This window comes from Brachyhypopomus gauderio, chromosome 18, assembly GCF_052324685.1.
Source record: "Brachyhypopomus gauderio isolate BG-103 chromosome 18, BGAUD_0.2, whole genome shotgun sequence".
Classification (NCBI taxonomy): Eukaryota; Metazoa; Chordata; class Actinopteri; order Gymnotiformes; family Hypopomidae; genus Brachyhypopomus; species Brachyhypopomus gauderio.
In genome coordinates this window covers 17721325-17747753 of record NC_135228.1, presented here as the reverse complement: position 1 = coordinate 17747753, position 26429 = coordinate 17721325, and the positions used below count along the sequence as shown (strand labels likewise).

The window sequence follows — 26429 nt, the reverse complement described above, 5'->3', positions numbered from 1 at the left end:
TCCTCCCATATATTCACCCTCACACATATACACCCACACACATGTATACACCCTCACACACATATACACTCACACACATTCCTCCCATATATTCACCCTCACACATATACACCCACACACATGTATACATCCTCACACACATATACACTCACACACATTCCTCCCATATATTCACCCTCACACATATACACCCACACACATGTATACACCCTCACACACATATACACTCACACACATTCCTCCCATATATTCACCCTCACACATATACACCCACACACCTTCATCCCATATGTGCAACACACTCATATATGTACCCACACATACACCTACACATATATATACACCCACATACAATCTCCCTCAGTCTCCCCAAAGGAAGGCCAGGGTTTTTTGTTCTCTATCTGAGTCAATGAATCCACATAGTTCACACCATCCCCCACTCCCCGTATACCTATAAGTGGCTGCATGTACATAACAAAGGGTGGCCTAATGGGAGGCAAATGTCCCCAGAACTGCCCCCTGGTGGAGGCCAGGTAGAAAAAGTTTGGAATTAAAATGCTGGGAGTCTTCACTTGGAGATTTACCTTCGCTTCTTCCTTTTTTCCCCGCACATTTCATGCCCGTGGCAGATTCACACTACGATGTGATATCTCACTCTAAATTGGTTTAGGAAACTTGGATTGTGAAAGTGTAACGTTTGGCTCCGCCCCTTTGTGTGTATCTTGCCTTGTTCCCTCCCTCTGTTCCCTTTCGTCGATTCTGTTTCGATTCGTCACGCCCCTTTTGTTTATCCCTGCCAATATTATCCTTGTCAGCTGTTTTGAATATGTGGTTTGATTAGTTTGTGTATATAGTCTGGTTGAGTTCATGTGTTCCCTGTGGGTCTATGTCTGTAGGTTGGTTTACGTTGGTAATGTTCTTTGTCGCGCTTTCAAGTCTCCGTGTCCTTTTTGGACTTCTGTAATCAGTCTGGTATTGAGGTGTCTAGGTCTGTTGCGGTTCTGGTTAGAGTTCTGTCGTCTTTGATTCGTTTCGGTTCTTTGTTGAGTTTCCTATGTTATATGTAATTGTCCTTTTGATCTGGTTGTAATGTGTCTTGGTCTTACTTATACTATATGGTTGTTCCCGCTGTGTATTCGTACTTAAGTGTTGCGAGGGTTTTCGTATGTCTGGGTTTTAGTTCGGTTAAATATTATGGTTTGATCCAGTGTGAATTGTGGTGTGAATTGTTCATGACTGTTGTTAGACATTGTGATTTGATTGTGTGAATTGTTTATTGTCGTTGTCCGAGTCGTAATCTTTGTCTTTACATCAGTGTGTGTTTCTTGTTATGTGTGATTATTATGCCGCGCCGATCCCGGAACGTGCGTGTTGGAAAGGTCGAGGTTATAGGAGGTAGTACCGCCTCTGACTTGAATAAATGTGGTTCTTTGCAGCAATTGTGTCCGCCGTCTGATTCTAGATCGTTACATATAGACCCACCTTTAGAGGACGCAGCTGGAGAACTAAGGATGTCTCGGGATGACTCCCCGTTGAATTCAGTTAAGCCTCATTGTTTGTTGCTGTTGGATTCTTTGCAATCGTGTTTAGCTTTGGATGAAGGAGGTAGATCGAGTACACTGCCTTCACTCATGGCTTGCCCTTGTGAGTACTCAGGTGATGAAAGCAACGCCGATATGTTTGTAATGCATTGTGAGTTGTACTTATTGCATCTAACGTGTCCTCAGCCCTCTCCGAATGTAATAATAGCGTTTGTGAGATCTCGATTGCGGGGTAAGGCGCTAGATTGGGCAAATCTTCTTTTGTCCCGTGGGAGTGTTGAATCATGGACAATATCAGGTTTTCTCCAAGGCATAAAGAAGAGGTTTGCTAATGTGCCTACTCAACGGAAATCCTCGTTTGAGGAGACAGATGCAGTCAGTAGTTTGGAGCCAGCAACTCCCCTGTTGACTGTAATTCCTGAACGGTCCCTGCCCTTGAAATTAACCACAGTGGACATCGCTACTCGATCCCTCCCAGTCATTGCTACTGTATCTCAAATCCTGACGTCAAAGGACGAGCCGTTCAAGTATCCTCTTAGTAAAGACTATTGTCCAACGCACCGTAGCCTTATGTCCCATCAAGCAGACCCTATTGGTTATGTAGGGAGGGTTAAGGGCCTTAGAATTAACTCTACCACTGTGCTATCCCCTAGAAATAAAGGCCCGCCTGATCCAGAGGCTGTTCTACCTGCTGTACTGCCTGACCCGGAGACTGTTATACCTGCTGTACTGTCTAACTTGGAGGCTATTCTGCCTTGTGTGCGGCCTGTTCCGGAGGCCGTCCTGCCCGACGCCCGGCCTGTCCCGGAGGCCGTCCTGCCCGACGCCCGGCCTGTCCCGGAGGCCGTCCTGCCCGACGCCCGGCCTGTCCCGGAGGCCGCCCTGCCCGACGCCCGGCCTGTCCCGGAGGCCGCCCTGCCCGACGCCCGGCCTGTCCCGGAGGCCGCCCTGCCCGACGCCCGGCCTGTCCCGGAGGCCGCCCTGCCCGACGCCCGGCCCGTCCCGGAGGCCGCCCGGCCCGTCCCGGAGGCCGCCCTGCCCGACCCGGAGGCCGCCCTGCCCGACCCGGAGGCCGCCCTGCCCGACGCCCGGCCCGACCCGGAAACCGCCCAGTCCGATGCCAGGTTAGATCCCAGGCCCATTCAGCCTGAAAACAAGCCTGACCTAGAGGCTACCCAGCCTGCCGCGCCCTCAGACGCCACACTGCCTGCCGCGCCCTCAGACGCCACGCCGCCTGCCGCGCCCTTATACGCCCCTCCTTTCTCTGGCGGTGTCTTCCCGGCTACGTCGCCCTCTGACTACATCTCTCCAGCTGCAGCTTTCCACAGTGACGTTTTTGGAACATCATCTTTTCCTTTAACTTCCACTATCTGGAAGGGGTCTGATCGTGTTTTGGAATCCCGTGACATGGTTGATGTACCCTTTAGGCCTGCGACCAGTTCTACTGCTTCTTTTTCCTTGCCTGCTCCACGGACTGGGAGGGCTGTCATGTCAACTTTAGGGGAGGGTGTTCCGGGGCCTGTAAAAGGAACTAGTAGTGCGGACTCTTGTCTTGATGTCCCTTCTGTTGTGACTCCTAGTGTCTTTGATTTATTGAACGCATTTGATCCGAAGTCGATGCCCTTGTTCCCTGGTCCTTTTCCTGATTATGTGTTTGTTCCTGTGTCTGTAACAGTTCCTTTGCCGATATGTGTTCCAGTGTTTCCTGTGTTAGGTTTTTGTATTTCTGTTCCAGTGACGTATTCTTTGTTGTTTTCTTTTACCTACCTGGTCCCGGTTCATATGTCCGTGATTTTGCATATTTGTTCTTCTGTTTTTTCCCTTCCGTCTGATCCTAGCCCTGTGCCTTGTAGTCCTTTTTACGGGTCTTCCCCTGTTTGTAGTTCGCCTGTTTCTGCTTCCACTGCTCCAGGGTTCGCTGGCCGGGGTTCGGCTCGACATTCTGGGACCTCACGGCCTGGCTGTGCTCTTGATGCGTCTGAGTCGTTGGTGCCTTTTTCTGTGTCCTCTGTTTCAGGGCTTGCCGGTTTGGACGTGTGTGGCTTGGAGTCTTGCCCTCCTCAGGAGTCTCTTGCGTCTTGTCCTGGTCTTTTGCCCTCTGTTCCGGATGAGTTGATGTACGCTGTTGTATGAGTCTGTTTACGGATTTTTTCCTTGGTGTGTTTTTCCTTTTTTTGTTTTGCGTGCCCAGGAGGAGCACGCTTTTGAGGGGGGCTACTGTAACGTTTGGCTCCGCCCCTTTGTGTGTATCTTGCCTTGTTCCCTCCCTCTGTTCCCTTTCGTCGATTCTGTTTCGATTCGTCACGCCCCTTTTGTTTATCCCTGCCAATATTATCCTTGTCAGCTGTTTTGAATATGTGGTTTGATTAGTTTGTGTATATAGTCTGGTTGAGTTCATGTGTTCCCTGTGGGTCTATGTCTGTAGGTTGGTTTACGTTGGTAATGTTCTTTGTCGCGCTTTCAAGTCTCCGTGTCCTTTTTGGACTTCTGTAATCAGTCTGGTATTGAGGTGTCTAGGTCTGTTGCGGTTCTGGTTAGAGTTCTGTCGTCTTTGATTCGTTTCGGTTCTTTGTTGAGTTTCCTATGTTATATGTAATTGTCCTTTTGATCTGGTTGTAATGTGTCTTGGTCTTACTTATACTATATGGTTGTTCCCGCTGTGTATTCGTACTTAAGTGTTGCGAGGGTTTTCGTATGTCTGGGTTTTAGTTCGGTTAAATATTATGGTTTGATCCAGTGTGAATTGTGGTGTGAATTGTTCATGACTGTTGTTAGACATTGTGATTTGATTGTGTGAATTGTTTATTGTCGTTGTCCGAGTCGTAATCTTTGTCTTTACATCAGTGTGTGTTTCTTGTTATGTGTGATTATTATGCCGCGCCGATCCCGGAACGTGCGTGTTGGAAAGGTCGAGGTTATAGGAGGTAGTACCGCCTCTGACTTGAATAAATGTGGTTCTTTGCAGCAATTGTGTCCGCCGTCTGATTCTAGATCGTTACAGAAAGCAAATGACAGAATCATTATAAACATTATTTTTTATCCCCAATTACACAAAATATTTTCAGAGTAATAGTAACATGCTCTTGACGAAGAAATTCATGCGTACTGACATGTTATTTAGATACATTCCATACACTATGTTGTTCTTTCAATACTCGTGAAGCAATTTATTTAATTACTTTGGCACTCCTGGTGTGGCAATGGATGAAGGCATAACCTTCATGGACAGAATTCCTGGAAAACCTCTGACAATGACTATAAACCAATAAAACAGTAAATGTGTTCTTTATTTTACTTTTTATATGTTGTCTTTTCTTTGTACCAATGAAATAGAAATCTCAAGCTCTATTAGTAATCTTTTAAACATGTGCACAGTAACCAGCTGCACAATTTGACATTTACATTTTAGGCATTTAGCAGATGCTATTATCCTGCAACAACATTTATTTTCAAACAGTAATTTTATTCAAATGTGTAGTTTTTCATATATGTAACTGCAAAAATGTTTATCACTAAAAACTTTTGAATATATTTTTTTTTATTTTAACTTTATTTTACCAGGAAATATCCCATTGATATTGAAAATCTCTTTTTCAAGGGAGACCTGGCCAAAAGGGCAGTAAACACAACTCAATTTTACACATGAGACAAAATTACTCAAAATTAAGAAAAACAAGTGCATGTCATGGAATCGGCCTCAAAAACTCTCAGATTGGATTAAAAAATATTAAAAGAGATTAACTCAGTTAATTTCCAGTCTTTCTGTAACAGGTTTCGTATATGAGGTGCAGAGTAGACAAAAGCCCTTTTACCCAAGTCCGTCCAGGCAAAAGAGACAGAAAGCAACAGATAATCTTGAGAACAGACAGACTAGGAATTATCATTTCTCAGAGTAATTAAAGTGGAGAGATACGCAGGCAGAATTCCCAATATAGCCTTATAAATAAAAGTATACCAATGACACACCCTTCAAATGGCCAATGCAGACCAACCAGTTTGAGAATATAATTCACAGTGATGAATGGACATCTTGCAATTAGTAATAAAACTTACAGCAGCATGATAAACAGCATCAATCCATGTAGTCTAATAACTACAAAAAAGTTTCCCTGACCTACAAACACCATCATTTTTAACCATGGCCTGTGCTTGTACAGGCAGGTCTGTAATCAGGTCTTCAGACATACATGCTTATCCTTGAAAGGACAAATGGCCCCGCCGCTCCAGCATGTCTCTACAGTGTGTTTGTCCTGTGTGTGCATCCCACAGCCTTTACACACACCTCCCCTTGATCCAGATCTCCCTGCTGCTTTAGTAGACTCTCCAAAGAAGTAATTGGAGCCACAGCTCTCAGGGTTAGCATGAAATATTTGAAAACTGATGTTGGTTACTCCAGTAAGTAGCTTCATTATATAACACTGTGGACAAAGTCACAAGTACACAAGTGTAAAAGGTAATGCTATCAGCCTCAATAATTGAAAACATTTTCCAAGCATATCTACGACTGAACCATTCAAAATGCTACATGTATTACAGTTAAAAAAGGTAATAATTGGTCTAAAATACTGTCAATCTCCCTCATTCTTACTAAGGTAAAGGCAACGCTACATTTTGTCAACCATGTGATCCATGCTGCAACTTTACAAAAAACAATATGCAACCTGCTATGCAAGAAATGAAATAGAAAGTTCAAGAAGGAATGTAGTGGATAAGCCCTTTACGTATTTGCTTAAAAACCTCTTTTCAGAGTGAGCTCAATCAAACTGGATCTCATTACAACGGTGAGACACATAATTCATGGACCTTCATGTTTATACTTTAAATAGTGCTATATTTGTAAACAGTTATGTCTGCTATTTGGCTTCATAAAAGTGATTTTAACATGGATTTAGGAAAGAAATCAGATTATTGGCTGTATTTTTGATAAAGTAAATACATGGCACAATCCGTACCTGTGATCCAGATTAAAAACCAGCCAGTTCCATTTGTCCATGTATTTATGTATTTATTTATTTATTTATTGTTGCTTTCAGTTTCAGTATACACTACATCTCTAGACTTCATGATGTGGGCAGAGGATGATTTGGGTCCATATGTTGTGCCATGCCTTGAGAGCTGCACAGAGCCTGCAGATGGAAAAATATATCTAATGTATCACGGTACCTCCAGAACAGCTGCTCAACAAATCATAGCATCTGGGTTTAAACCCTCTGAAGACGGCATGCTTGGACATGGTGTCTATCTCAGTCGGGATCTTAACAAGGCCAGCAGATACCCACTAGGTCTACTACTAGAACAAAGAGCTGTTCTGAGAGTGAAAGTTAATGTTGGAAAAGTGAAGAGAATTGACCGTCAATTTCACCCACTGCAGAAGACCTGGCACTCTCATGGGTACGACACGGCCTGGTGTCCACCAAACTGTGGTATGGTGTCAAGTGGTCTTGAAGAAGACTGTGTTTGGGATCCAAACCGTATCCGGGTTATTGACACAATTTATCCCAGAACATGTGCTACCGATACCCATCATGAGTACAAGTAAAAGTGCTACATATGAACAACTAATATCAGCAAACACCAAACTTTGAAGATGAATCAATTAAAGAAATGAATGTTTTTCATTGTCTGTTTTCTTTCCATGAATATTGTGTTAATTCTAATACTATTACAACTATTACCAGTACTACTGCTAATAATAATAATAATAATAATAATAATAATAATAATCGAAATGTCAAAATATCACAGGGGAGGCATTATTTATGATACAGCCAAAGCTACCATAGCAAGATATAGGCTATACTGTAATATACTGTATACTGTATTTAACTGATTTTGCAGCTTGACAATTCCAGCTGTACCATTGTGTCACAAAATATTTCCCAGATAAAGACAGAGAGATACAAAATATAATTCATTCATACCAATTGCTGATTATTTAATGTTCGAGTCTTCACAGATTTTGGTGCTTCCTTGTCCTGCATAGTAAACACTCAATCACACAGTGAACAACACAAATAACTTAGTGGTGATATGGCAGGTAAAACTTGTCCAACTTGTGCAGCTTGTCCAATTTGTTTAACTTGTTGTTAGTTTGAAATAATTTTATCTGTGGTTTACATTAATGTTATTAAAGTACTCCAAGTATTCTATATACAGTATATCTGTGTAAATGTCCCCATGAAAGACTCATAAATACTATTACTCCGTACCCCCATGCTTTATCATTTATGTAGTTTCCGCTATGATGAAAACATTGGCTAAATAAATCGTAATAAAGTAATAAACAAAGAACGAGTAATCAAAGACTTTATTCATGGTAATCGTAATCCCGAAATGTGATTTCTTCAATCAGCTTTCGATGCAAATATTTTTTTCGTTGTTGCTGTTGTTGTCTAGTAGTTCAGGGGAGGTAAGACTCTCTGTCCAGTGGGAAGGATTTACCGTTGCGACGGAGGAGAAGTTCCAGCTACGAAGTGATCTCGTAGAAGCTACTCTGCTTTTTGTCCTATCCTACTGCCCGTTGAGTGACGTATCGCACAAACAAGATGGCTGCTTCCGAAAGCTTAAGTAACACTGTTGCTATTTCAAAAGCGGATTACTTGAAACGCTATTTATCAAACGACGGAGATGCCAAAACGTCAAAACAAAAGAAAATTAGGAAAAAACATCTTAAGACCACCGAAAGAAGGTACATTTGATTAATGTGATTACACATATCTAGTTAGCTAACTCAAATTTCGCGTGTAGCATGCAGCTTCTTGCTAAAGCTAATGGCTACAATTGGTAACTAACCTAGTGGAGTCACCAGGCTGCGTATCAGTTCACAGTTGACATAAACAAAGTTGTGAATGCAGGTATTAAATTAACCCGATGGACAGACTGTTTTACTGACAAAGAATAACATTTGCAGGATGAAGATTGTTGATGACGACATTGACTGGAGGCATCTAGTTGCAAACGAAGAGAAGGAAAACAAAGATGAAGATGAGGAGGAAGCCCCTGTGGTAGTGTTCACAATACATCACTAAGCCACATCCTTCTTTGACAGCTTATTTTACACCTAGTGGCAGCTTTATTTCACATTTACTGTAATAGATATCCTACGTGTGTGGCAGCAAAGTTCCTTTGAGGACAAGCTTCAAGTAGAATGTCTCTGTCTTTAATGTAATTAAATCCGAGATTACCGTTTTTGTTAAGTAAACTCTCATCCGTGTACTTATGATTTAAATAATTTAAACGTTATTTGCTCTCATGAAGGTTGCAGAGGTAATAGATGAACGTCCAGATGAGGTCAAACAGTTAGAAGCATTTCGAACTAGTAACAAGTGGAAAGTAATGGGAGGTGAGATCTTGGAGACTAATTGATGATTCTGAACAATAAACTGTTCAGGATCTAATGGTAATGTTTTATTTATGTCATAGATACAGATGTTGAAAACGAATCCAATTTTTCGCATTCATTGACGAGGTAATCTTCCCAAACATATCAAATAGATATAAGATAAGCAGTCTGAAATCTAAACTTATGTATCTCACCGTCATTCTGTCTCTCTCTCTCTCTCTCTCTCTCTCTCTCTCTCTCTTATATAGTAGCCTAGAAGTCAAGGGCAATCGGAGGGGCCGACACGATTCTCCCGAGAATTCTCCAGTGCAAAGAACGCGTCATGACTCCCCAGATCTTTCACCACAGAGGAGAGTTTGTCATGATTCTCCAGATGCTTCCGCCCATAGAGACCGACCAGACTCAAAGCGCAGGCGGCATGACTCGTCATCCCCTTCTCCTCCACGAAAGAGTGCAAAGAGCTTCCCTTCAAAAACAGAAAGGCGACGTCTTAAAGGTGCACATATTAGACTCATTTGTTTTTATTTTTATCTGGTCTCATCACTGCAGTTAATTCTCTTTTTTCTGCTAAAATGGTAATTGTATTGGTATAATAACTGGTTGTACTGTATAATATAATGTAATTGGTATAATAACTGGTTGTACTGTGTTTCTCTAGCAGATTCCTCTGAGAGGGAGAAGTCCAAGTCCTCTTCAGGTGGCCGTGTGCCGGACCCAGACCTGTCGCCCCCTCGGAGGTGCAGCAGGCGGGGCTCAGACTCTGATGTGTCTCCACCCAGGAAAAGAGCCCAGGAGGGGAGAGGGTCTGATTCAGACCTGTCCCCTCCCAGGAAGAAAGCCCAGAGTGGACGTGGATCAGACTCTGACCTCTCCCCACCTCGCAGGCCGTGCTCTGCTGCACAGGCAGTATGTGACTATGTGTTGTGGAGGGTAGATAAGTAAGCTGGTAGAAAGATCTGGAGAAGTTGTTATTTAAATGGCTGAAAAATTAGGTTAAAGGTTCCTGGTAATTTGACTGTCAGGGTTTTTTTTCCTGTCATTTGTCACCGTTTGTTTGAAAGCAACTTTTGTTATGATGTCTGCTTTTAGGGTCCTCGAATGTTATCTGGTGGGGCTTCTGGCCTAGTGTCTGTGGAAACCTTGCGGAAAGAACAGGAGGAAATTCGCAGAAGAGAAAAACACAACCAACCTCTGGAAGGTGTCCATAATGACCTTTATGTGACTACTGAATATTTACATAATATTATATTCCTCTTTTTAAGGGCTGGTGTGATGTCTCTCCACTGTTTCTTTTCCCAGAGGCGTCGCGTCATGCAGAGACTGTGTTCAGAGATAAGAGTGGAAAGAAACGTGACTTGGAGTCGGAGCGTGCGGAGCAGATCAGGAAAGCTGGGGAGAAGGCTGAGAAGGATGAGAAATATGCCCAGTGGGGTAAAGGGTACAGTGCTCTTTTTTTTTTACAACAGTTAAAAAACTTGCTATTAGTTGTTCTCTATCCACAAACCTTTATAATAAGGACAAGGGTACTCTGGATCAATGCTGTGCCCACTTTCCACATGTCACTTTGGTCATTCCATAAAATGTTATATGTCACTTTAAAACATTGCAGCCATTGATCAAATAGTTTCCTCGTAGTTTAACTTTGAAATCAAATAACTACAAATAAGCAAATTTCTTCCCTCCTCTCTCTCTCTATCCATTCCTGTCATTTCTTCCTTCTGTCTCTCTGTCTCTCTCTCTCAGACTGGCCCAGGGTCAGATGCAGCAGCAGAACGTGGTTGATGCAGTGCGGGAAGCTCAGAAGCCCCTGGCGCGACACATCGATGATGAGGACCTGGACCGCATGCTGAGGGAACAGGAGAGAGAGGGAGACCCCATGGCTGCACTGCTGCGCAAAAAGAAGGAAAAGAGCTCTAGAAATAAAGGGGTCAAAGGTAGGGGCTGTTGGGTGGTCCTTTAGCGTCATCCTTTTTACATTAATACTCCTGTTATGAAAACTAAATCAGATTTAGTTCTTTAATCAGGTTAATGTCTGTAAACACAAGAAAACATGTTTTAATTTAAATGCTGTTTTACCTTCTTTATTACTGTTTGACGGCAACAGATCCAAGGCCTTAATATATTATTGAACCTGCTTTGAGCTTTTAAGCTTATAAGTCTAGAACTTGTCTGCACAAGTAAATGTATCTACCATGAAGTGTTTTAGAAACGCTGAAATCAATTATGTTAAAGTGCAAAGAAGAGTTTGTTTCTTCTGCCACAAACAAGGAGAATAATTTCTAGGTTTAATGAATGGTACCACTTAGTTTACATTCAAACCCCAGATATCTCACTATATTATTTGTTGCATTTCCCACATGCTAACACATTTATTCTTGCAGAATTCCCCTACTTATCAGTTGGTTTATTCTTTTCTCATTTTTAAAGAGAAACCTCGTTACAAGGGACCACCTCCACCCCCGAACCGTTTTAACCTCATGCCTGGGTACCGCTGGGATGGAGTGGACAGGTAGTGCAGCTCCGAGCATCACTGCATCATTCCAACACCATTCAACTGATTTATTATGTGCACAAACAAATAACATTTCTAAGAAATGTAGCATACACACAATGAGCGAAGCTGAGGAACCTTTTCATAGCTTAACTTCTCCTGGTGTTCAGGTCCAATGGGTTTGAGCAGAAGCGCTACAGCCGGATAGCTGATAAGAGAGCTGTACAAGAGGAAGCGTACAAGTGGAGTGTGGAAGACATGTAGCTGTGCACTGGGACCCAACAGCAACCATTCCTACTTACTGCTCGACTACAGTTCACCAGCACGGCCCCCAATGCCTTAAAGGCATTTGAATGGACTGGTTGATGAAAATGTCTTTTGTTTTATTGTCGTCCTGATAACAAATTACAGAAAATAGATTTTGTGAGTTTAAAGGAATCCTGTGCTTGTATTTGAGTGTCAGATTTACCTTTGGAGAGTTATTAAATGTTATGTTTTCTAAAAGTATTGTTAAATGTTTTTTTCAGACCAACATTTCCTCCTTTTTGGTCTTACAAAGCTTCTGGTCCCTTATAAGATATTACACGTGCATAGAGCAATAACATATTTTGCAAAGCGTCAATGGTGAGCTATGGCTAACTGCACAGTGTTGTGGTTCACTGCTCCTGGTGGTTCACTGCATGACCTTGTGGTTCACTGCATCTGTCTTCTCCCTCTGCATCCACTGCTCTTCAGTGCTTCTGTTGCAGTGCTGGCCACATGTTTCCCAAGGATCTTCCATTGCTGACTGGAGAGATGAGGATGGAGGCCTTAACACAGTTACAACACAGGGATGTGGTTAATACAGTAACAACACAGGGATGTGGTTAATACAGTAACAACACAGGGATGTGGTTAATACAGTAACAACACAGGGATGTGGTTAATACAGTAACAACACAGGGATGTGGTTAATACAGTAACAACATAGGCATGTGGTTAATAAAATTATACACCACACGTGTGCAGAAAACATGAGTTTGAAGGCCTGACACAATGCGTTGACATACCTTCCTTGCAGAGATACTTGGTGTAAGGACTCTGTCTTTAAGTGACTGTTGTTCCCGAAGTTGAGCAGGAAAAAGGTGTGGGTGTAGAGAGATGTTCCAACCTGGGTAGGTCTCCATTTGTACTGTCCTGAAGTCAGCCCTACAAGGTGCAAAGGCAGTTTAATATTTTCTATCAGAGTGAAAAATACAGATTATATTTCCAGTAATATGAGTGTGTTCCTTGATTTTAGCCTAAGTTAGACAAGAAAGTCAAAGTAATTTAGTCAAACTAATTCATCTTTTAGAGTCTGATTCATGTGGTGAATGAAACTGGCTCATTTGAGCTTTGCCCAGTGGATGTTCTTGCCTAAGTGCTGGGTTAACAGCAAGGTTGTCAGGGCAGGGCAGAGCTTGCAGTCTTCTCATGACAATTCCCTGTGGTGGGAGAAAGTTTTGCCGGTAGTTTGTTTGGTAGTGCAGTGTTGGTTCTTTTGGGGTCCTCACGTCTCTTACTGGGAATCTTTTCCACATTGTCAGTGGATCTCCATATAGAGACTCAGCTTGGTAAGCTTCTCTGTGTGTTGTGATGAAACTTCTTTCCCCTTCAGAGATGTAGAAGCCACACTGAGTGAGTGAAGTATTTTCACACACAAAGCATATACAAAGAAACGTTTGTAATGCGAATATTTAATTCGGGGATATTTCCCGTCTGCTTTACCCTCCAAGATTAGATTGCTTTGTAACATCTTATTTGGCTCAGTCCTGGCACAGGTTTTTGGGCCAAAGGCTATCTCTGTCGTCGTTACCATTTTCTCTCTCTTTTCTGGGTAAAGCAATAAACCTAAAAGCAGAGACAAATGAGACAATTCCAACTGAGGTCAGACCTCGAAGCTGTGAGCAAGTGTCAGTGTGTGCTTGACCACAGAGAGTGTGATGGAATGTGCCATTTCAACATATTACCTGCAAGAGTCGGAAGTTCCCCCAGTTGAGGAAAGGCTTGTGGATGCTTAGGCCTTTTGAGATGCAGCAAACTAACACGGACATCACGAGGAGCACAGGGAGGTAACTTCAGCTGCTTTGTGACGGGGCGCTTTTGTGTGGCCATTACTGTCTTTGAGAAGAACAGTAAGTACAATAGTAGAGAGAGATGTTTAAAACTGTATTGAAGTACACAAAGTTTCCTGAAACAGGATATTTCAGACAGGGGTCCTTAATCAGCTGTGCAAACAAAGTGCAAATTTGTTTCTTTGGAAAATTTGTGTACTTCAATTTTTAACATGTCTAGGTATCTTAGTAATGTAATCTTCTTAATCTGAAGAAATAAATGTTATTGTGTGTGTTTATATATGATAGATGGATACAAAGTAGTGGACAGAGAATACACACAGAATAGTAATTAGTGTTCAGTCTTTTCAAGCTAAACTGGGATCCATAAATTTGTGTTTGGGGTTATTTGGGAGTTGAGTATAATTCAAGTCCTGCTTTTAATGAATTGGGCAATGCAGAGAATGTTGCTATGCATTTGTTGCTACTTAAAACCTACTATTGTTGAATTCCTCATGATTTCTTATGGTTCAGGTCCTTATGATAGCGGCAGGTTAACGTGGGACACTCATTAGTAGTGAAATCTATTGCTTACCTTCAGTTCAATTCTTTCCATCTCTCAGACATCCAGCAGGATTTACATTCTGAGGCTTCCAGTCAACCAGTGAAGCAACTGGGGTTTTTATTAAAACTTAAAACAGAGTTCCTCAGTAGAAAACCACTCTGAACTTTAGTTGATGCTGGTTGTCATGGCCGCCCTATTCTTTTGGAGAGCCAGTGAATCGGCTCAGGAACAATACGTCCGTCTGTTATGAATAGGGCTGGAGTCAACAGCCTAACCGGCTTACTGGAATTTAAGGTTCACTCTGTTCCTGCATGTCACGTAAGCAGTGAGAGCTCTTTGACTATGACAGGGTACATAATGTGGATTAATATGAAATTATCTTACTTATTCTTTGTGTTTATAAATATTTTACTGATGTTACTGTATGTTGGCAAGTAAATGATTTCCGCCCTGTACTGCATTAACCGTTTTGTAGTGTGTTTAAATAGCAGTTTAGATGTTCATCATCAGAAACACAAGTTCCGTTTGTTCATGATTTTAATGATAGTTACAGTGGTGAAACAGGCTTTAACAACATGTACATACAAAATCAAAGGAAGGATAAGCATGAATCTGTAAATAGTGTAAATGTCTGGAAAAAAGTTAACCTGGTCTGACACTAAAACTAGAAAGTAGTGCTTCCTTGGATAGTTACAATGGGAAGACGAGGAATCCAGTGAAGGTGCTGTCAGCGTCTTTGCTGATGATCTGACTCACTTTAGTGGGCTGCACCGACACCCTGTCCCCCCGCTCCAACTGGAGCAACACGGACCCTGAGGTCACCAACACACCCTGAGAATAATCACACAAGCTCACCACTGCCTCCGCCTGCTTCCTGATGCTCAGGCAGGCGATGTGTGCGGCAGACACGTGGAACACAAAATAATATATCCCCGCCAGCTTGGCTGTGAAAAGGCCCCCAGATAATGTGTCATCATCACCTTCAGGAGAAAACGAGGCTTCAAATTCAACATCTCTGTTGAGCTGAGAGTAAGTCTTGGAGGAAGTCTTTTTATAAGAGAAAAATGAACGCCTGTCCTTAGGGGTCTCCACAATAGTTCCTTTCTGCCCCTTTGGCCCCTGTGGGCCTGGTGGGCCGGGCATGCCCTCGTTGCCCTTCAACCCTGACCTGCCCGGGTATCCAGGCACACCCTGCTCACCTTTCTGCCCCCTGATCGGCTGTGTGTCTACACCTGCAAGAGTGCACATAGCCAAGCACATGGTAGTGAGAACACATTTAATGATCAGTGTACGCAAAAGAAATGCAATGTGTCGTGTGGTCTTTATATTCAGATTCAGGGTTTGAGACAGGGGCAAGCAAAACATTCCAGTTTTTATCTTATGATGTGGTCATAATTGAATAATTACAATATATTACCAGGATCTCCCTTTTCCCCTTTTGGTCCATCTTTTCCATGGGCTCCATGAGTTCCAGGGATTCCTGGCACCCCAGAAAACCCCCCTAAACTATCACACGTATCTGAGACAGAGGGGCTCACTATCCACAACCAAATACACACATGTAGAAAGGCATGCATCAGCAAGGAAGCCTGAAATCATATGAAATTAAATATTAATATATTTGTATGAGTAAAACGCACTGAAATTGCATTTACATATAATTTTGTCAAGATAAATGTATAAGCTGTAAGGTCAACTATCTCTTGCAGACATCCTGATTATTAACATCTCTGTTGTAGTAGCCCATAAACAAATTTACAATACATCCTCAGACAATTCAAACATCTAAATAATGTTCTTTATTCCTAAAAAGTAGAGACAAATCTTTCTGATTCATGATAGATATCTTACCATTTCTGAAGTTTTCTTTTGCTCCCTGTGACAGTCTTAGATGAAGGAGTAAAAAAATGCACTCTCCCTTAAACCTCCACAAAGTGTCAACAAGTCTTTCATTTCCCTTTCTCAGAAGGAGAACAATATTGCACAACATAAAAAGGAAATCACAAAATGTGTATTCATCAAATATATGTTCTGGTCATCTGTAATATTGTGATTGTTTTCTCATTTCGTTGAGGTTGCATGATATTTAAAGATGTGGGAATTTTTTTTAAAACAGCCGATGCAGATAAAATGAACAGAATTATTCTACTGTAGAAATGTTTACATGATCATTTACACAATGATTTATCAGATTCGATGCTTCTCTTTTTATTTTATAATAATTTATTTTATAATAAATAAAGAGAGGACAGGTGCAGTTATTTTATAATAATTACCTTTTTTTTAGTCAGAATTCATTCCCCTTAACAACACTTTTAATTATTTAATCTAACATATTTAAAATCTTGTGAAATGTTGCATTATACACAGTACATTTGTTCTCTTTACAAAACACACCCAATATGTGGAGAAAAGTATGTCTCTGCTAAACACACCGAGACAAAACAAGAGAGGAACCAGGGGACTGTTTTTCAGTTTACTTAGTTTAGTAGTATTTTATTAATGGAACACAAACCACAAGTACAATTAGAACAGTACAAATGTTGTATTTTTGTTGGTTGCTTTTGTAGTTGTAGTTAATTTTGTCTCTGCTCATATTCTTTGAAACACCTAGCAAAATATCAGTGTGCAGAAATCAGGAAACCAGAGAATACACTGTTTCCTTTATTTTTAGCTGCAAACATGCCATTCATGTTGTTTGTCTCCAACCAGACCTTTTCATCCTGCCTGAGATACACTGCAAATCCACCAGAGCTCACTTGATAGTGGTTCACTGCGTTTTGAATGTGATCACAGAAGTTAGCTTTTTTCTGCCCATTTACCATTAGAATAACACAAAGGCTCTTTTGAAACAAAGTTGTGTGGAATGCAAAGTAGTACGTGCCAGGGATGTGACACACAAATTTTCCCTCAATGATGTTGAAATGCTCATCGATATTTGTGATGGCATTTTTGAATATTATTGGACTGTTGGAAGTCGGGTTTTCAGTAGTCTCACGAGAGACACAAAAAGCCGATTGAGGTTTGGAGTCACTAGGGTCTCCTTGGACTCCTGGCGGGCCCTGTGGTCCTGCTGGGCCAGGGTTCCCTGGAACACCCCTCTTTCCCGGGCTGCCTTGAATTCCTGGATCGCCCCGATATCCTTTTTCCCCATCCTTGTCCAAATTGACAGTGATTCCTGTTGAGACATATCAATCCTTTACCATTTTCTTTCCAAAGCCTTACTATTTAAATGAATGTCTCTGTGAGCTGCAGTCTTTCGTGATGACACCTACCTGGAGAGCCTTTCTCACCCTTCACGCCATCTCTACCATCACGTCCAGGAATCCCAGGAAGTCCAGGAATTCCTGGCACCCCCCGTGTCCCTGCTGGGCAGGTGTCTTCAGCAGCTGCAGGACGGAGACACACCGCCAGCAGTGCTGCAATAATGACTCCACAGCTAAGCATGGCAACCGTGGTGAGAAAGTTTGTATTTGACCAACACAATCGCTATGCTTGGCTTTCACTCAGCAGCTGCAGTCAGCAGCAGAGGAGGGTTTGGAATCAAATGCGATTGCGTTTGGCCAATCAAATGAAATGTCCTGTGTGTTCCTCTTTAAACGCTACACTATAACAGTGTATCACATGACAACAGTCCACTGCACAGATCTACTACTGGAATTATGTATTTCTAATATAATTTTTTCTGTTAGAAACATTTTAACAGCTTATTTTTTTTTTTAGGTTGGTTTATTTGTTTTTGAAGTTATGCTTACATCAAAATTAACCAAATTATAATCACACTTACATCTCTGATGTACATCTTACATTTCTGTCTACAGAAGTAAAATATGACAAGCTTTCCACTGTCTAATATTTTCTTCAGCTGAGTTCAAAAGTGTGAAATTATTTCTGCAGCTCATGTACATTGCATATTTATGGTTAACATTTGACTTTCTCATTTCTACCACTGCCAGTTCACTCATTCACCAATATCAATTCATATATAGCTTATTGTGTTTGTGGTGTTAAAAAAAAAAACAAGTCAAGCTTCCAGATTGTTTTATTGGCAAATATGTCTTACAACTGAAGTATCGAAAAGGAAAAGGAAGCAGTATGTATAAAATGAGGCAGATAACAGTCGACAAGCACTCACTCAACTGTAGAATTATCTAATACACTTGCTTTGTAGAAAAGGCATATTTATATCACTCTTTAGCAAAGATCAGAAAGCCATTGAATACTGTTGACATTTCACTCTTTGTGGTCATTTTATTGTAGTCCTGCGTGTCCTTCCAGGGCTCTATCCAGACCTTATTCCCTTTTGCAAGCTCAAACACGGCACCGCCTGAAACAACCTGCAATGCCCCGAGCCGGTTAAAGTCACAAAACAACAGGTCTTCAGGAGAATTGCCATCACGGATCAGTTTCAGACACAGATTACCCTCAGAGACAGCGTGGAACACAAAGTAGTACACGCCCGGAACCCTACACGTGAAAATTCCTGTTGGAAGTTTGAAGTCTCCATTGACATTAACATGTTCTTTATCAAAGGTCACTGGTTTATTGGTTCTCGGGATCTCCTTGGTGGTGCGCACCACAGAGAAGGCTGCCTTGCTTTCAGCGGCGAGTCCAAAGCCACCTGCGGTGGGTCCAGTTTGCCCTGCAGGACCAGCAGGTCCTGGGGGTCCGAGTAACCCCTCGTAGCCATTCACACCGAGCTCTCCTATAAGACCCTGCTCACCCTCATCTCCTTTAAGACCGTCTAAAACACTCTTACTCAGCTCCACCTGTAAACCTGAGAGAACACATCATTATGAACATATTTAAAAATTAGCCCAATAGGAATGAATGGTGATTCAATTTCAAATCACTACGAGGTTAAAACCCGTGTACACACTGAGGCAGCATACCTGGTTCGCCCTTATCTCCCTTCTGCCCTGGCCAGCCGTCTCTCCCAGGAACTCCCGCCTGTCCTGGTTTTCCATCATGCACCTGACAGCTATCCTGGCAGAGACCGGAGGGGAAGAGTGCAGCCACCCAGACAAGTAGAAAGAAATGATCCAACAGCTGCATCCTGTGAGATCTAAATACGAGTCACAAAGAATAAATAACCATATTGTCATACACGGAACAAATAACCATATTGTCATACGCCGTTAGCAGTCTTCTATTTGAAACAGCAACATTGACGTTCATTTCTGGTTGTTTTTAATTATCACAAAATTAGACGATTGCTTCAGACTCACCAGTATATCGGCGGATTTGACTTTTAGACGTCGTTCCACTTGAATTGAGAGAAAAATTATCGGGCCATAACGGTGGAGTATAACTGCCAGTTGTTTCAATTCCTCATCAAAGTGGGAACAACATAAAAATAAAATAAAAGTGCAAATACGTGCAGAACATCTGCTTCTACTTTTCTAACACTGTTTTCCAGAGTCAGCAAGTTTGGCTTGATTGCATAGATGTGTTATGTAAGAAATAAAAAAACATGTAATAGAATAGGATCTGAAATCTGAAGAAAAATTAGCATTTATTTAAAACATTGGTGCCCGACTCCAGTCCTGAGGGGTCCAGCACACTTTGGTGATTTAGCTCATTGAATGCACCTGCTTAATTAGCAGGTTTAGCAGGTGGAAAAAAAAGCAAAAACATGCCCAATCTGTGCTGGGCAAAACTGCTTGGGCAAAACTGCTTTACAGAATTTGTGATATTAGAGAGAGCTACTATATCATAACTATCATAAAAACCAATGAAAGCACAGATTGATCAATTTCACTTCAATTTTATTAACCAAGGCCACAGCACACATTTCATCTCATGGTTTTAATAACAGGAGTCATGAGTAATGGTTTGAATGTTATCTATTTTTGTTAAACAAGGAAATAAGACTCGTGCCTCTTTTTTCCTTTTTCTGGCAATCATAAACAATAAGGGGTACAGGTTCTGTTCTGTTCTCCACCTGGTAATAAGGGCAAACCTTAAGATGCTCAGACAATGGAGGTATCTTGTCAAAGCACCACTTTTCCACAGGAGAGAACAAATTGCTGAACTGCCATACCTAGAGAAATTTAGAACATCTATTAATACAACATTGGGGTAAATATTCCATAATACGACTGTCACAACCACAGACAACTAAACTCATGCATTTTATTACTGGGTTTTTTTTTTAATCAGCGAAATCTGACCTTTTTTCTGGCCCTCCAGCACCATTTACCATGAGAGTAGACCTTCTTCTCCCACTTCAGAGAGACCATCCCCTTCTCTTGCAGCAACGTGCCACACACGTCTCTCATCAGCCGCGACACCAGCGCCAACTGGGACAGGGCAAAGCTGTCCAGAAACCCCGCCATGTGGACGAGAACCTCAAAGGGCAACTTGCTCAGAGCATCCAGGTTGCGTGGCCGCTTCCTCTCTGAGGTCACTGTCCTCACACCTTCAAAGAGGACAGGAGACACCTCGGGTCTGAGTGTGAGTGTGCTGAGATCTTTATTGTAGGAGATTGTGGCTCTGTGTGTGGCGGGCTGCAGGCGCCTCTGGCTGAAAGTGCATCCAAGATATCCAAGTGGACACCTCTCCTCAAACCAGCCGTTCAGGCAGGCCTGGATATCTGAGTGAACGTTCTTGAAGTGATAAGAAAACTCGTCTCGTCTGAAGGAATGGCCACAGAGATACGTAAATGCCGAGGTTGATTTATTGTGCCTATTGGTGACACTCTCGATTTGAATTTGGACATGGAGTTTGAAAGGCCTGTCTACTGTCAGGTCTGCCAGAGTGGCCTTCGCTTTAAAAGGAGCAGTGTAAAAGTCGTATGTTTGAGTTCCCTTGTCTACAATAAGCGCATCCGTAGAACTAGACTCTGCAATCAGGTGTCCTCTGAGTTCCTTCTCCAAAGAGCACAAAAGGGTTGCTTGAACTTCATCCCATTTTGGCATTTCATTCATTTCAATGTCTGATGTGTCAACAGCTTTGCTGATTCTTTTGTGATGAGTTGGGTTGCGAATGTGGCCTGGCCTTGCTCGGAAGCTGGTGGGGATTTTAAAGGTCCGCACAGTCTTTATCTTCATGGGTTCCAAATATCCATATAGAAATTTCTTATTAGGACGTGTATCACAAGCAAACAAGGATGCTGCTATCAGAAATTTGTCCTCAACCATTTGATCCAGATTAAACTTTGCTATGTCACTGGATAATTCCTGGGTTTGTTTCTGGATCTCCTCCTGTAGGATCTCCAGCCTGGCTGGATTAGTTTGAGGTTGCAGCTGTGTTCCACTGGATTTAGGGCTGGATTTGTCTAACATTTGAACGGTGTGCTTGCAACCACTGAGCTCCATGCTGAACATTTTTTCCCAGACGTCATACCTTTCAAGACCTGTAATATTAGTGTCCCTGGCCAACGCCTCCCTCTCTTCCTGAGTTAACCCTCCCTCCTGAATCTCAGCACTGGTACAGCTTTCCAGCGCACCAGCTGACATCCCCCCAACAGCTCCCTCCATCTCCTGATCCACTGGCTTCTCCTCCACCTTTTCAATAAGCTCAGGAAAAAGGGCCTTCATTTTGAGGGAGTGAAACAGGTGGTCCTGGTCCCGGATGGCCATGGACAGGTCTAGTGGCTCCTGGGTGTAGTTCTCCTTTAGAATATTTTGGTAGAACATAGGAGGTTCTGTCTCTTCGATGGGCCAGCGGTTCCACTCCATGGAGCAGCACACCACACTAGCGGGACACACCTCCAGGTGTTTGGCCAGTTTGGAGCGAGACATGCTGAAAGGGCAGCCATAGCAGGCGTTGAGGCACGGTACCTTCTCATTAGGACACAACAGTGTGTGTTCGTTCTCTTTGCACATGTGAAAAGAGGCACCACAATGCGAGCGGCATTTGATGATCATGCACGACACAGCGACCTCTAGTGGAGCTCTGCAGCGCCTGCTGAAGCAGCTCTCACAGTGCCTGTGAAGCTTGGACACTGGAGTCTTTTGCTTTCCCTGGAGTAATTGCCAAAAAACAAAAATAACAAAAGTGAAACATTCTTCCAAACACATTTTATATGGCATTTCAACTTGTTTCAAAGCTGAGATTTTTTAACTTACCATATCTATGAATTCATACTTTTGGCTTAGAACATTTTGAATTCCAATCATTTGCAAATGATTCTTAGCATTCTTGGTTGTGAATCACTGCAACATTTATAGCATAAAATTATAAACATTTAACTTTTTTCAGGTATTTCTCCCACATATGCCTCATAATTAAGCAATATACACTGACATACCCTACTAGCTTAGAGCATAAAGCATGCACACACACACAAAATATATGCATACAGTAGATAACACAATACAAAATATCCACATGCTAGGTTAACATGTCAAAGAAAATATAGCTTATTTCATTTAAACAGACAGGTAAAATACAAGTTGTCTTACCCACATTTTGTTAATGCAGTTGACACCAGTATTCAACCGAGTCACTTTAAGACTGTGTTCTTATGTCAGCAAGGGTATGAATGTTAAAAATAGAGAGACCCTGGCATGGTGGTAGTATAGTGTGACAAGGACTCTGAAACACAGAGTCTAATTGCAGTTCAGTCGCTTCAAATTACAAGATCTCCACTTTTGTTTCAGTGTTTTCAAACACAGCTCTGTTTGACCTGAAATGACTTTCAGCAACGACCACATTTCTTTTAGCTGACTGAATCATTTCAAAGCAGAATATGAAATACAATGAAACAGACGCACAAGGTCATTGAGCAATAGTACTATACTTTACTGTAATTATTGTTTCACACAATTTCTGTTTAGATAAATATATGAATACTATATATTTTAGAATACTGAAAGTACTAAGACTAATATCAATACCATTTTTACACTGGAAATACAACCCAACTGTAAAAACAGCAAAGGAATAAAATTTTTCCTAAACATACAATACAGCACTTTTGAAATGTAATGTTTTGCCTTTATTTATCTTTACAGTTTATGTTATCTTTTAATTACCATCTTAGGAAAGCATTGATCTCATTTTTGTTTGATTTAACAGATCAATGGCAAAAAATGACCTGCTTAAAACAATTCACCAGTGTTCCTATACAATTTCATTTTTTATGCTCTAATAAACACACTCAGGAAAAAAAGATTTTAAATGAAGTTATGAGAACATTATCTTCGTCCCTTGAATAGTGTGACCAGGTTTTGCTGCTTCTGAGAATTTCTGCCTTCCCGCAGGTTGGTCAGTGAAAAGGGTTTTGTTTTGGGCTCCATTTGGTAGTAGGGACAGCGCTTTAGATGCTCGGCCATGGAAGGATTGTCATCTAAACACCAGCTGCCCACTCTGCTGAACACACTGCTGAATTCCCAAACCTCAGAAAGAGAAGCAGAGCAACAATGAAGGGAAACATATATAGAGACAGGGAGAGAGAGAGAGAGAGAGAGAGAGGTGGTATCAAATATCCGATGTTAGGGATCAATTATTTGCCATTTCTGGGAAAAATAATTATCTTTTGTATATCCACACATTTTAGTTCTCCCCAGCTGATACATTTTACAGCACAGCATTTCAAACATAATGTCCCTCCAGTGTCAGACATATAATTGAGCTCATGCACCACTGGTACAGAATGTTATGTTAAATGTTGGCATGCTAGGTTATGTTAGTCTCGTGCTTTATGCATTTGGCAAGTAAGTTTCATTTGGTCATGTATGTTGTCAATCAGTATACATCCTAACGTCACTTACTATGGATGACTTCCATCGTGCTCTGCCACGAGAGTAGAATTTCTTGCTCCACTTTAAACCAACCATCCCTCTCTCCTGAAGAAGAGTGGCACTTACTTCTCGGAACTGTCGAGAGACCAGAGCTAGCTGGGAGAGAGAGAAGCTATCCAGGTAGCTGGCAATTTGACGTAGGACCTCAAAAGGAAGATTACTAAGAGAGTCCTCAAATCCAACCGTGGTGTTTTGAGTGGGGACCCTTTGAGTATCATTCATGAGCGATGTGGGGATTTCAGGTCTGAGGGTGAAAATACTGAGGTCTTGGTTATAGGAGACTGTGGCTCTTTGTGTGGAGGGCTGCAGGCGTCTCTGGCTGAAGGTACATCCAAGATATGCCAGTGGACACCTCTCCTCAAACCAGCCGTTCAGGCAGGACTGGATATCTGAGTGAACGTTCTTGAAGTGAGAGGCAAACTCGTCCCGCCTGAAGAAATGTCCACACAGGAACGTGAACGCAGAGGTGTTTTTGTTGTGTCTCAGGGTTGCAATCTCTGTATCTGTCTGGAGATAAAGTGTCGAATCCCTTTGTGTTGTAATATCAGACAGAGTGGAGTTATACTTGAAGGGAGCCAGGTCAAAGTTATAAGTCTGAGTTGCAATGTCGATGTAAAGTCCATCAGTTGCCACCTTCTCACTAATCTTGTGGCCTCTTATCTCCAGCTCGGCCGAACACAGTAAGGTTGCAAACATCTCATCCATCTTCGGAGTGTCCTCCTCAGGCCCACCCAGATCAGACGTGTCCACACTCTTGTGTTCAGTGAGTGCCAGGTTAGAGGGATCTTTCAGCTGGATCCGCTTGTACTTGTAACTAGTGGGAACATTAAATGAGCAGAGGGTTTGAACTGGTATAGGCTCCAGGCTCCCATAAACAAAATCTTTCTCTCTGGGTGTGCACGCCTTTATCTGGCCAAACGAGATCAACATGCGTCCGTGGTGAACTATGTACATGTTGTATTCCCTTGGATTTACTTCTCGACCAAGTCTCTCTAAAACCCCCTCCTGCCAGGGAGCAAGGCCAGATTTACACATGTCTGGTTGGTTGGTATCTTCTCTCTGGCCATCTTTCTCTGGCTCCGTAGAACTTCCTTCTTGCTGAGAGACAGCTGGGGTTTTAGGACCGTTAGGTAGTACGTCTTTCTTGTCTTGCAGACAGCCCCCTCTCTCCATGCTAAACATCTTCTCAAACCGGTCGTATTTCTCTTTATCCACAGTGAGGTTCTGGGAACCTTTTTCAACGTGCTCTTCTCCAACGGCTCCATTCATTAAGGCATCATCTCCTATGCCATTGTCATTCTCTCCATTAATATTAGCTTCCCAACCAGCTGCCTCCTCTGCCTCTGTTGGAATAGGTTCCTCTGGTTCCTCCATTAACTCAGGAAAGAAGCTTCTCATTTTCAGCCTTCCACATAGATGCTTCTGATCTCTGAGGGCCATGGAGAGGTCCAGAGACTGTCCATGTGTCTCTTTCATGAGGTTAATATACAGGGGGGATTTTATGTCCTCAATGGGCCAGCGGTTCCACTCCATGGAGCAGCACACCACACTAGCGGGACACACCTCCAGGTGTTTGGCCAGTTTGGAGCGAGACATGGTGAAAGGGCAGCCATAGCAGGCGTTGAGGCACGGTACCTTCTCATTAGGACACAACAGTGTGTGTTCGTTCTCTTTGCACATGTGAAAAGAGGCACCGCAATGCGAGCGGCATTTGATGATCATGCACGACACAGCGACCTCTAGTGGAGCTCTGCAGCGCCTGCTGAAGCAGCTCTCACAGTGCCTGTGAAGGTTCGGGGCTGTCCTCCTGTATCTGCTCTGGAATGGAGAAGCGAAGCAGAAAAGACATAAATGTATCTAGCGTAAATCTCAAGGGGCTTTAAGATCTTATGAGCTCCACAGATAACTCATTCCATCGCTATGTTTTACATTTAAAAATTCTTAGACAAGTTGAACTTTAATTTAAGTTTACTTAACAATATTCGTGCACTTTGCAATAGTATACGGTAAAAAATCTGTAGTATATTTGTATAATAATATTATGCAAATAATGCTGGAAACAAATATATAGGATAATTAATTATACGGATAAGTTAATTTTTTTATGTTAAACAATGACATGCAATAAACATACCATGTGTGGCTCTGTGAAAAAAACGAGTTCAGCAGTTCCTTAAAACAGAAACGTTTTGTAAGTACCGGAAATATTTCATTTTGTCTACAGCCAAGACATATATTAAAATAGCCAAAAAAACATAGGATATAGTTTATGTCGAAGTAGATTCTAGTAAGGAGAAATGTCTCTTTTTTACAGTGTATTAATTCGGGAATGAACGAAAACAAGTGTCTGTGAGATATGAGAGAAAGATAACCAACCTTTAAAAAGAGTCCCAAGTCTGAAGACCTGTCTCAACAGTGTACCTTCCAAGTGTTCCCGCTAAAGAGCCGAATCGGACATCAAGATAAATATAGCCCTTCTGCTTAATGTACCATATTACATGACCACCGACTATCACATACGGACACATCTAAACATCGTAGTCCGTGGCCAAGAATGTAATTTCTGTGAATTCATAAATGTCAAAAATGTCTTTTTTAACTCTGTCACTAAGGTGAACGGATAGGGTAAATGTTCTGCAAATAGTACACTAGATGGCACTCCATCCTCT

The 26429-nt window shown here is 42.1% G+C and overlaps 6 protein-coding genes and 2 long non-coding RNA genes across 12 annotated transcripts; 1 reads left to right on the top strand and 7 right to left on the bottom strand.

The window, feature by feature from the left end:
- Positions 1–5126: 5126 nt before the first annotated feature.
- On the bottom strand, positions 5127–7529 carry LOC143481949 (uncharacterized). The gene is made up of 3 exons (XR_013122110.1): positions 7463–7529; positions 6494–6992; positions 5127–5959 (listed from the first exon to the last, which is right to left on the bottom strand). It is a non-coding gene; the product is annotated as an uncharacterized LOC143481949 (long non-coding RNA).
- Positions 7530–8016: 487 nt separating this feature from the next.
- On the top strand, positions 8017–11878 carry bud13 (BUD13 homolog). 3 transcript variants are annotated; one of them, XM_076980258.1, is made up of 11 exons: positions 8017–8229; positions 8452–8545; positions 8799–8883; positions 8964–9009; positions 9135–9379; positions 9542–9789; positions 9973–10081; positions 10183–10321; positions 10627–10817; positions 11311–11392; positions 11545–11878. In XM_076980258.1, exons 1-11 carry the CDS (start codon positions 8087–8089, stop codon positions 11636–11638), a joined length of 1476 nt encoding a protein of 491 aa, XP_076836373.1. In that variant the 5' UTR covers positions 8017–8086; the 3' UTR covers positions 11639–11878. The 3 variants fall into 3 exon arrangements, with proteins under 3 accessions (XP_076836373.1, XP_076836371.1, XP_076836372.1); XM_076980256.1 differs by having other exon boundaries at positions 8019–8229; positions 9132–9379; XM_076980257.1 differs by having other exon boundaries at positions 8022–8229; positions 9132–9379; positions 9545–9789.
- Positions 11879–12794: 916 nt separating this feature from the next.
- On the bottom strand, positions 12795–14315 carry LOC143481393 (uncharacterized). Its single transcript, XR_013122019.1, has 4 exons — positions 14042–14315; positions 13363–13513; positions 13121–13243; positions 12795–13004 (listed from the first exon to the last, which is right to left on the bottom strand). It is a non-coding gene; the product is annotated as an uncharacterized LOC143481393 (long non-coding RNA).
- Positions 14316–14530: 215 nt separating this feature from the next.
- Positions 14531–16012, bottom strand: c1qb (complement component 1, q subcomponent, B chain). Its single transcript, XM_076979403.1, has 3 exons — positions 15863–16012; positions 15429–15600; positions 14531–15243 (listed from the first exon to the last, which is right to left on the bottom strand). Exons 1-3 carry the CDS (start codon positions 15863–15865, stop codon positions 14702–14704), a joined length of 717 nt encoding a protein of 238 aa, XP_076835518.1. The 5' UTR covers positions 15866–16012; the 3' UTR covers positions 14531–14701.
- Positions 16013–16478: 466 nt separating this feature from the next.
- Positions 16479–17572, bottom strand: c1qc (complement component 1, q subcomponent, C chain). Its single transcript, XM_076979402.1, has 2 exons — positions 17287–17572; positions 16479–17189 (listed from the first exon to the last, which is right to left on the bottom strand). The coding sequence occupies exons 1-2, from the start codon at positions 17456–17458 to the stop codon at positions 16633–16635; spliced, it is 729 nt and encodes a 242-aa protein (XP_076835517.1). The 5' UTR covers positions 17459–17572; the 3' UTR covers positions 16479–16632.
- A 463-nt stretch (positions 17573–18035) lies between these two features.
- On the bottom strand, positions 18036–19394 carry c1qa (complement component 1, q subcomponent, A chain). The gene is made up of 3 exons (XM_076979401.1): positions 19240–19394; positions 18904–19076; positions 18036–18788 (listed from the first exon to the last, which is right to left on the bottom strand). The coding sequence occupies exons 2-3, from the start codon at positions 19064–19066 to the stop codon at positions 18199–18201; spliced, it is 753 nt and encodes a 250-aa protein (XP_076835516.1). The 5' UTR covers positions 19067–19076; positions 19240–19394; the 3' UTR covers positions 18036–18198.
- A 99-nt stretch (positions 19395–19493) lies between these two features.
- Positions 19494–22508, bottom strand: fbxo40.1 (F-box protein 40, tandem duplicate 1). 2 transcript variants are annotated; one of them, XM_076979400.1, is made up of 4 exons: positions 22424–22476; positions 22084–22170; positions 20185–21978; positions 19494–20054 (listed from the first exon to the last, which is right to left on the bottom strand). In XM_076979400.1, exons 2-4 carry the CDS (start codon positions 22132–22134, stop codon positions 19854–19856), a joined length of 2046 nt encoding a protein of 681 aa, XP_076835515.1. In that variant the 5' UTR covers positions 22135–22170; positions 22424–22476; the 3' UTR covers positions 19494–19853. The 2 variants fall into 2 exon arrangements, with proteins under 2 accessions (XP_076835515.1, XP_076835514.1); XM_076979399.1 differs by having other exon boundaries at positions 19563–20054; positions 22420–22508.
- A 402-nt stretch (positions 22509–22910) lies between these two features.
- Positions 22911–26380, bottom strand: fbxo40.2 (F-box protein 40, tandem duplicate 2). Of its 2 annotated transcripts, none has more exons than XM_076979397.1 (4): positions 26137–26380; positions 25895–25932; positions 23731–25578; positions 22911–23355 (listed from the first exon to the last, which is right to left on the bottom strand). In XM_076979397.1, exons 2-4 carry the CDS (start codon positions 25895–25897, stop codon positions 23155–23157), a joined length of 2052 nt encoding a protein of 683 aa, XP_076835512.1. In that variant the 5' UTR covers positions 25898–25932; positions 26137–26380; the 3' UTR covers positions 22911–23154. The 2 variants fall into 2 exon arrangements, with proteins under 2 accessions (XP_076835512.1, XP_076835513.1); XM_076979398.1 differs by having other exon boundaries at positions 22912–23355; positions 23731–25573; positions 26137–26379.
- Positions 26381–26429: the final 49 nt, after the last annotated feature.

Bases quoted from the DNA above. Each gene is read 5' to 3' on its own strand.
- fbxo40.1 (XM_076979399.1), bottom strand. From the start codon at position 22,134: ATGATTGGAATTCAAAATGTTCTAAGCCAAAAGTATGAATTCATAGAT. The intron at 21,979-22,083 runs GTAAGTTAAAAA...CAATTACTCCAG, and splicing joins AGTATGAATTCATAGATATG to GGAAAGCAAAAGACTCCAGT. The intron at 20,055-20,184 runs GTCAGATTTCGC...AAATTTCTCTAG, and splicing joins GCTGGAGGGCCAGAAAAAAG to GTATGGCAGTTCAGCAATTT.
- bud13 (XM_076980256.1), top strand. From the start codon at position 8,087: ATGGCTGCTTCCGAAAGCTTAAGTAACACTGTTGCTATTTCAAAAGCG. The intron at 9,010-9,131 runs GTAATCTTCCCA...TCTCTTATATAG, and splicing joins TTTTCGCATTCATTGACGAG to TAGCCTAGAAGTCAAGGGCA. The intron at 9,790-9,972 runs GTATGTGACTAT...GTCTGCTTTTAG, and splicing joins CGTGCTCTGCTGCACAGGCA to GGTCCTCGAATGTTATCTGG.
- c1qb (XM_076979403.1), bottom strand. The intron at 15,244-15,428 runs GTAATATATTGT...GCACTCTTGCAG, and splicing joins AGGGGAAAAGGGAGATCCTG to GTGTAGACACACAGCCGATC.
- fbxo40.2 (XM_076979397.1), bottom strand. The intron at 23,356-23,730 runs GTAAGTGACGTT...TCTCTTTCTGAG, and splicing joins CACGATGGAAGTCATCCATA to GTTTGGGAATTCAGCAGTGT.
- c1qc (XM_076979402.1), bottom strand. From the start codon at position 17,458: ATGCTTAGCTGTGGAGTCATTATTGCAGCACTGCTGGCGGTGTGTCTC. The intron at 17,190-17,286 runs GTAGGTGTCATC...ATGTCTCAACAG, and splicing joins GGGTGAGAAAGGCTCTCCAG to GAATCACTGTCAATTTGGAC.
- c1qa (XM_076979401.1), bottom strand. From the start codon at position 19,066: ATGCAGCTGTTGGATCATTTCTTTCTACTTGTCTGGGTGGCTGCACTC. The intron at 18,789-18,903 runs GTATGCTGCCTC...GTGTTCTCTCAG, and splicing joins GGGAGATAAGGGCGAACCAG to GTTTACAGGTGGAGCTGAGT.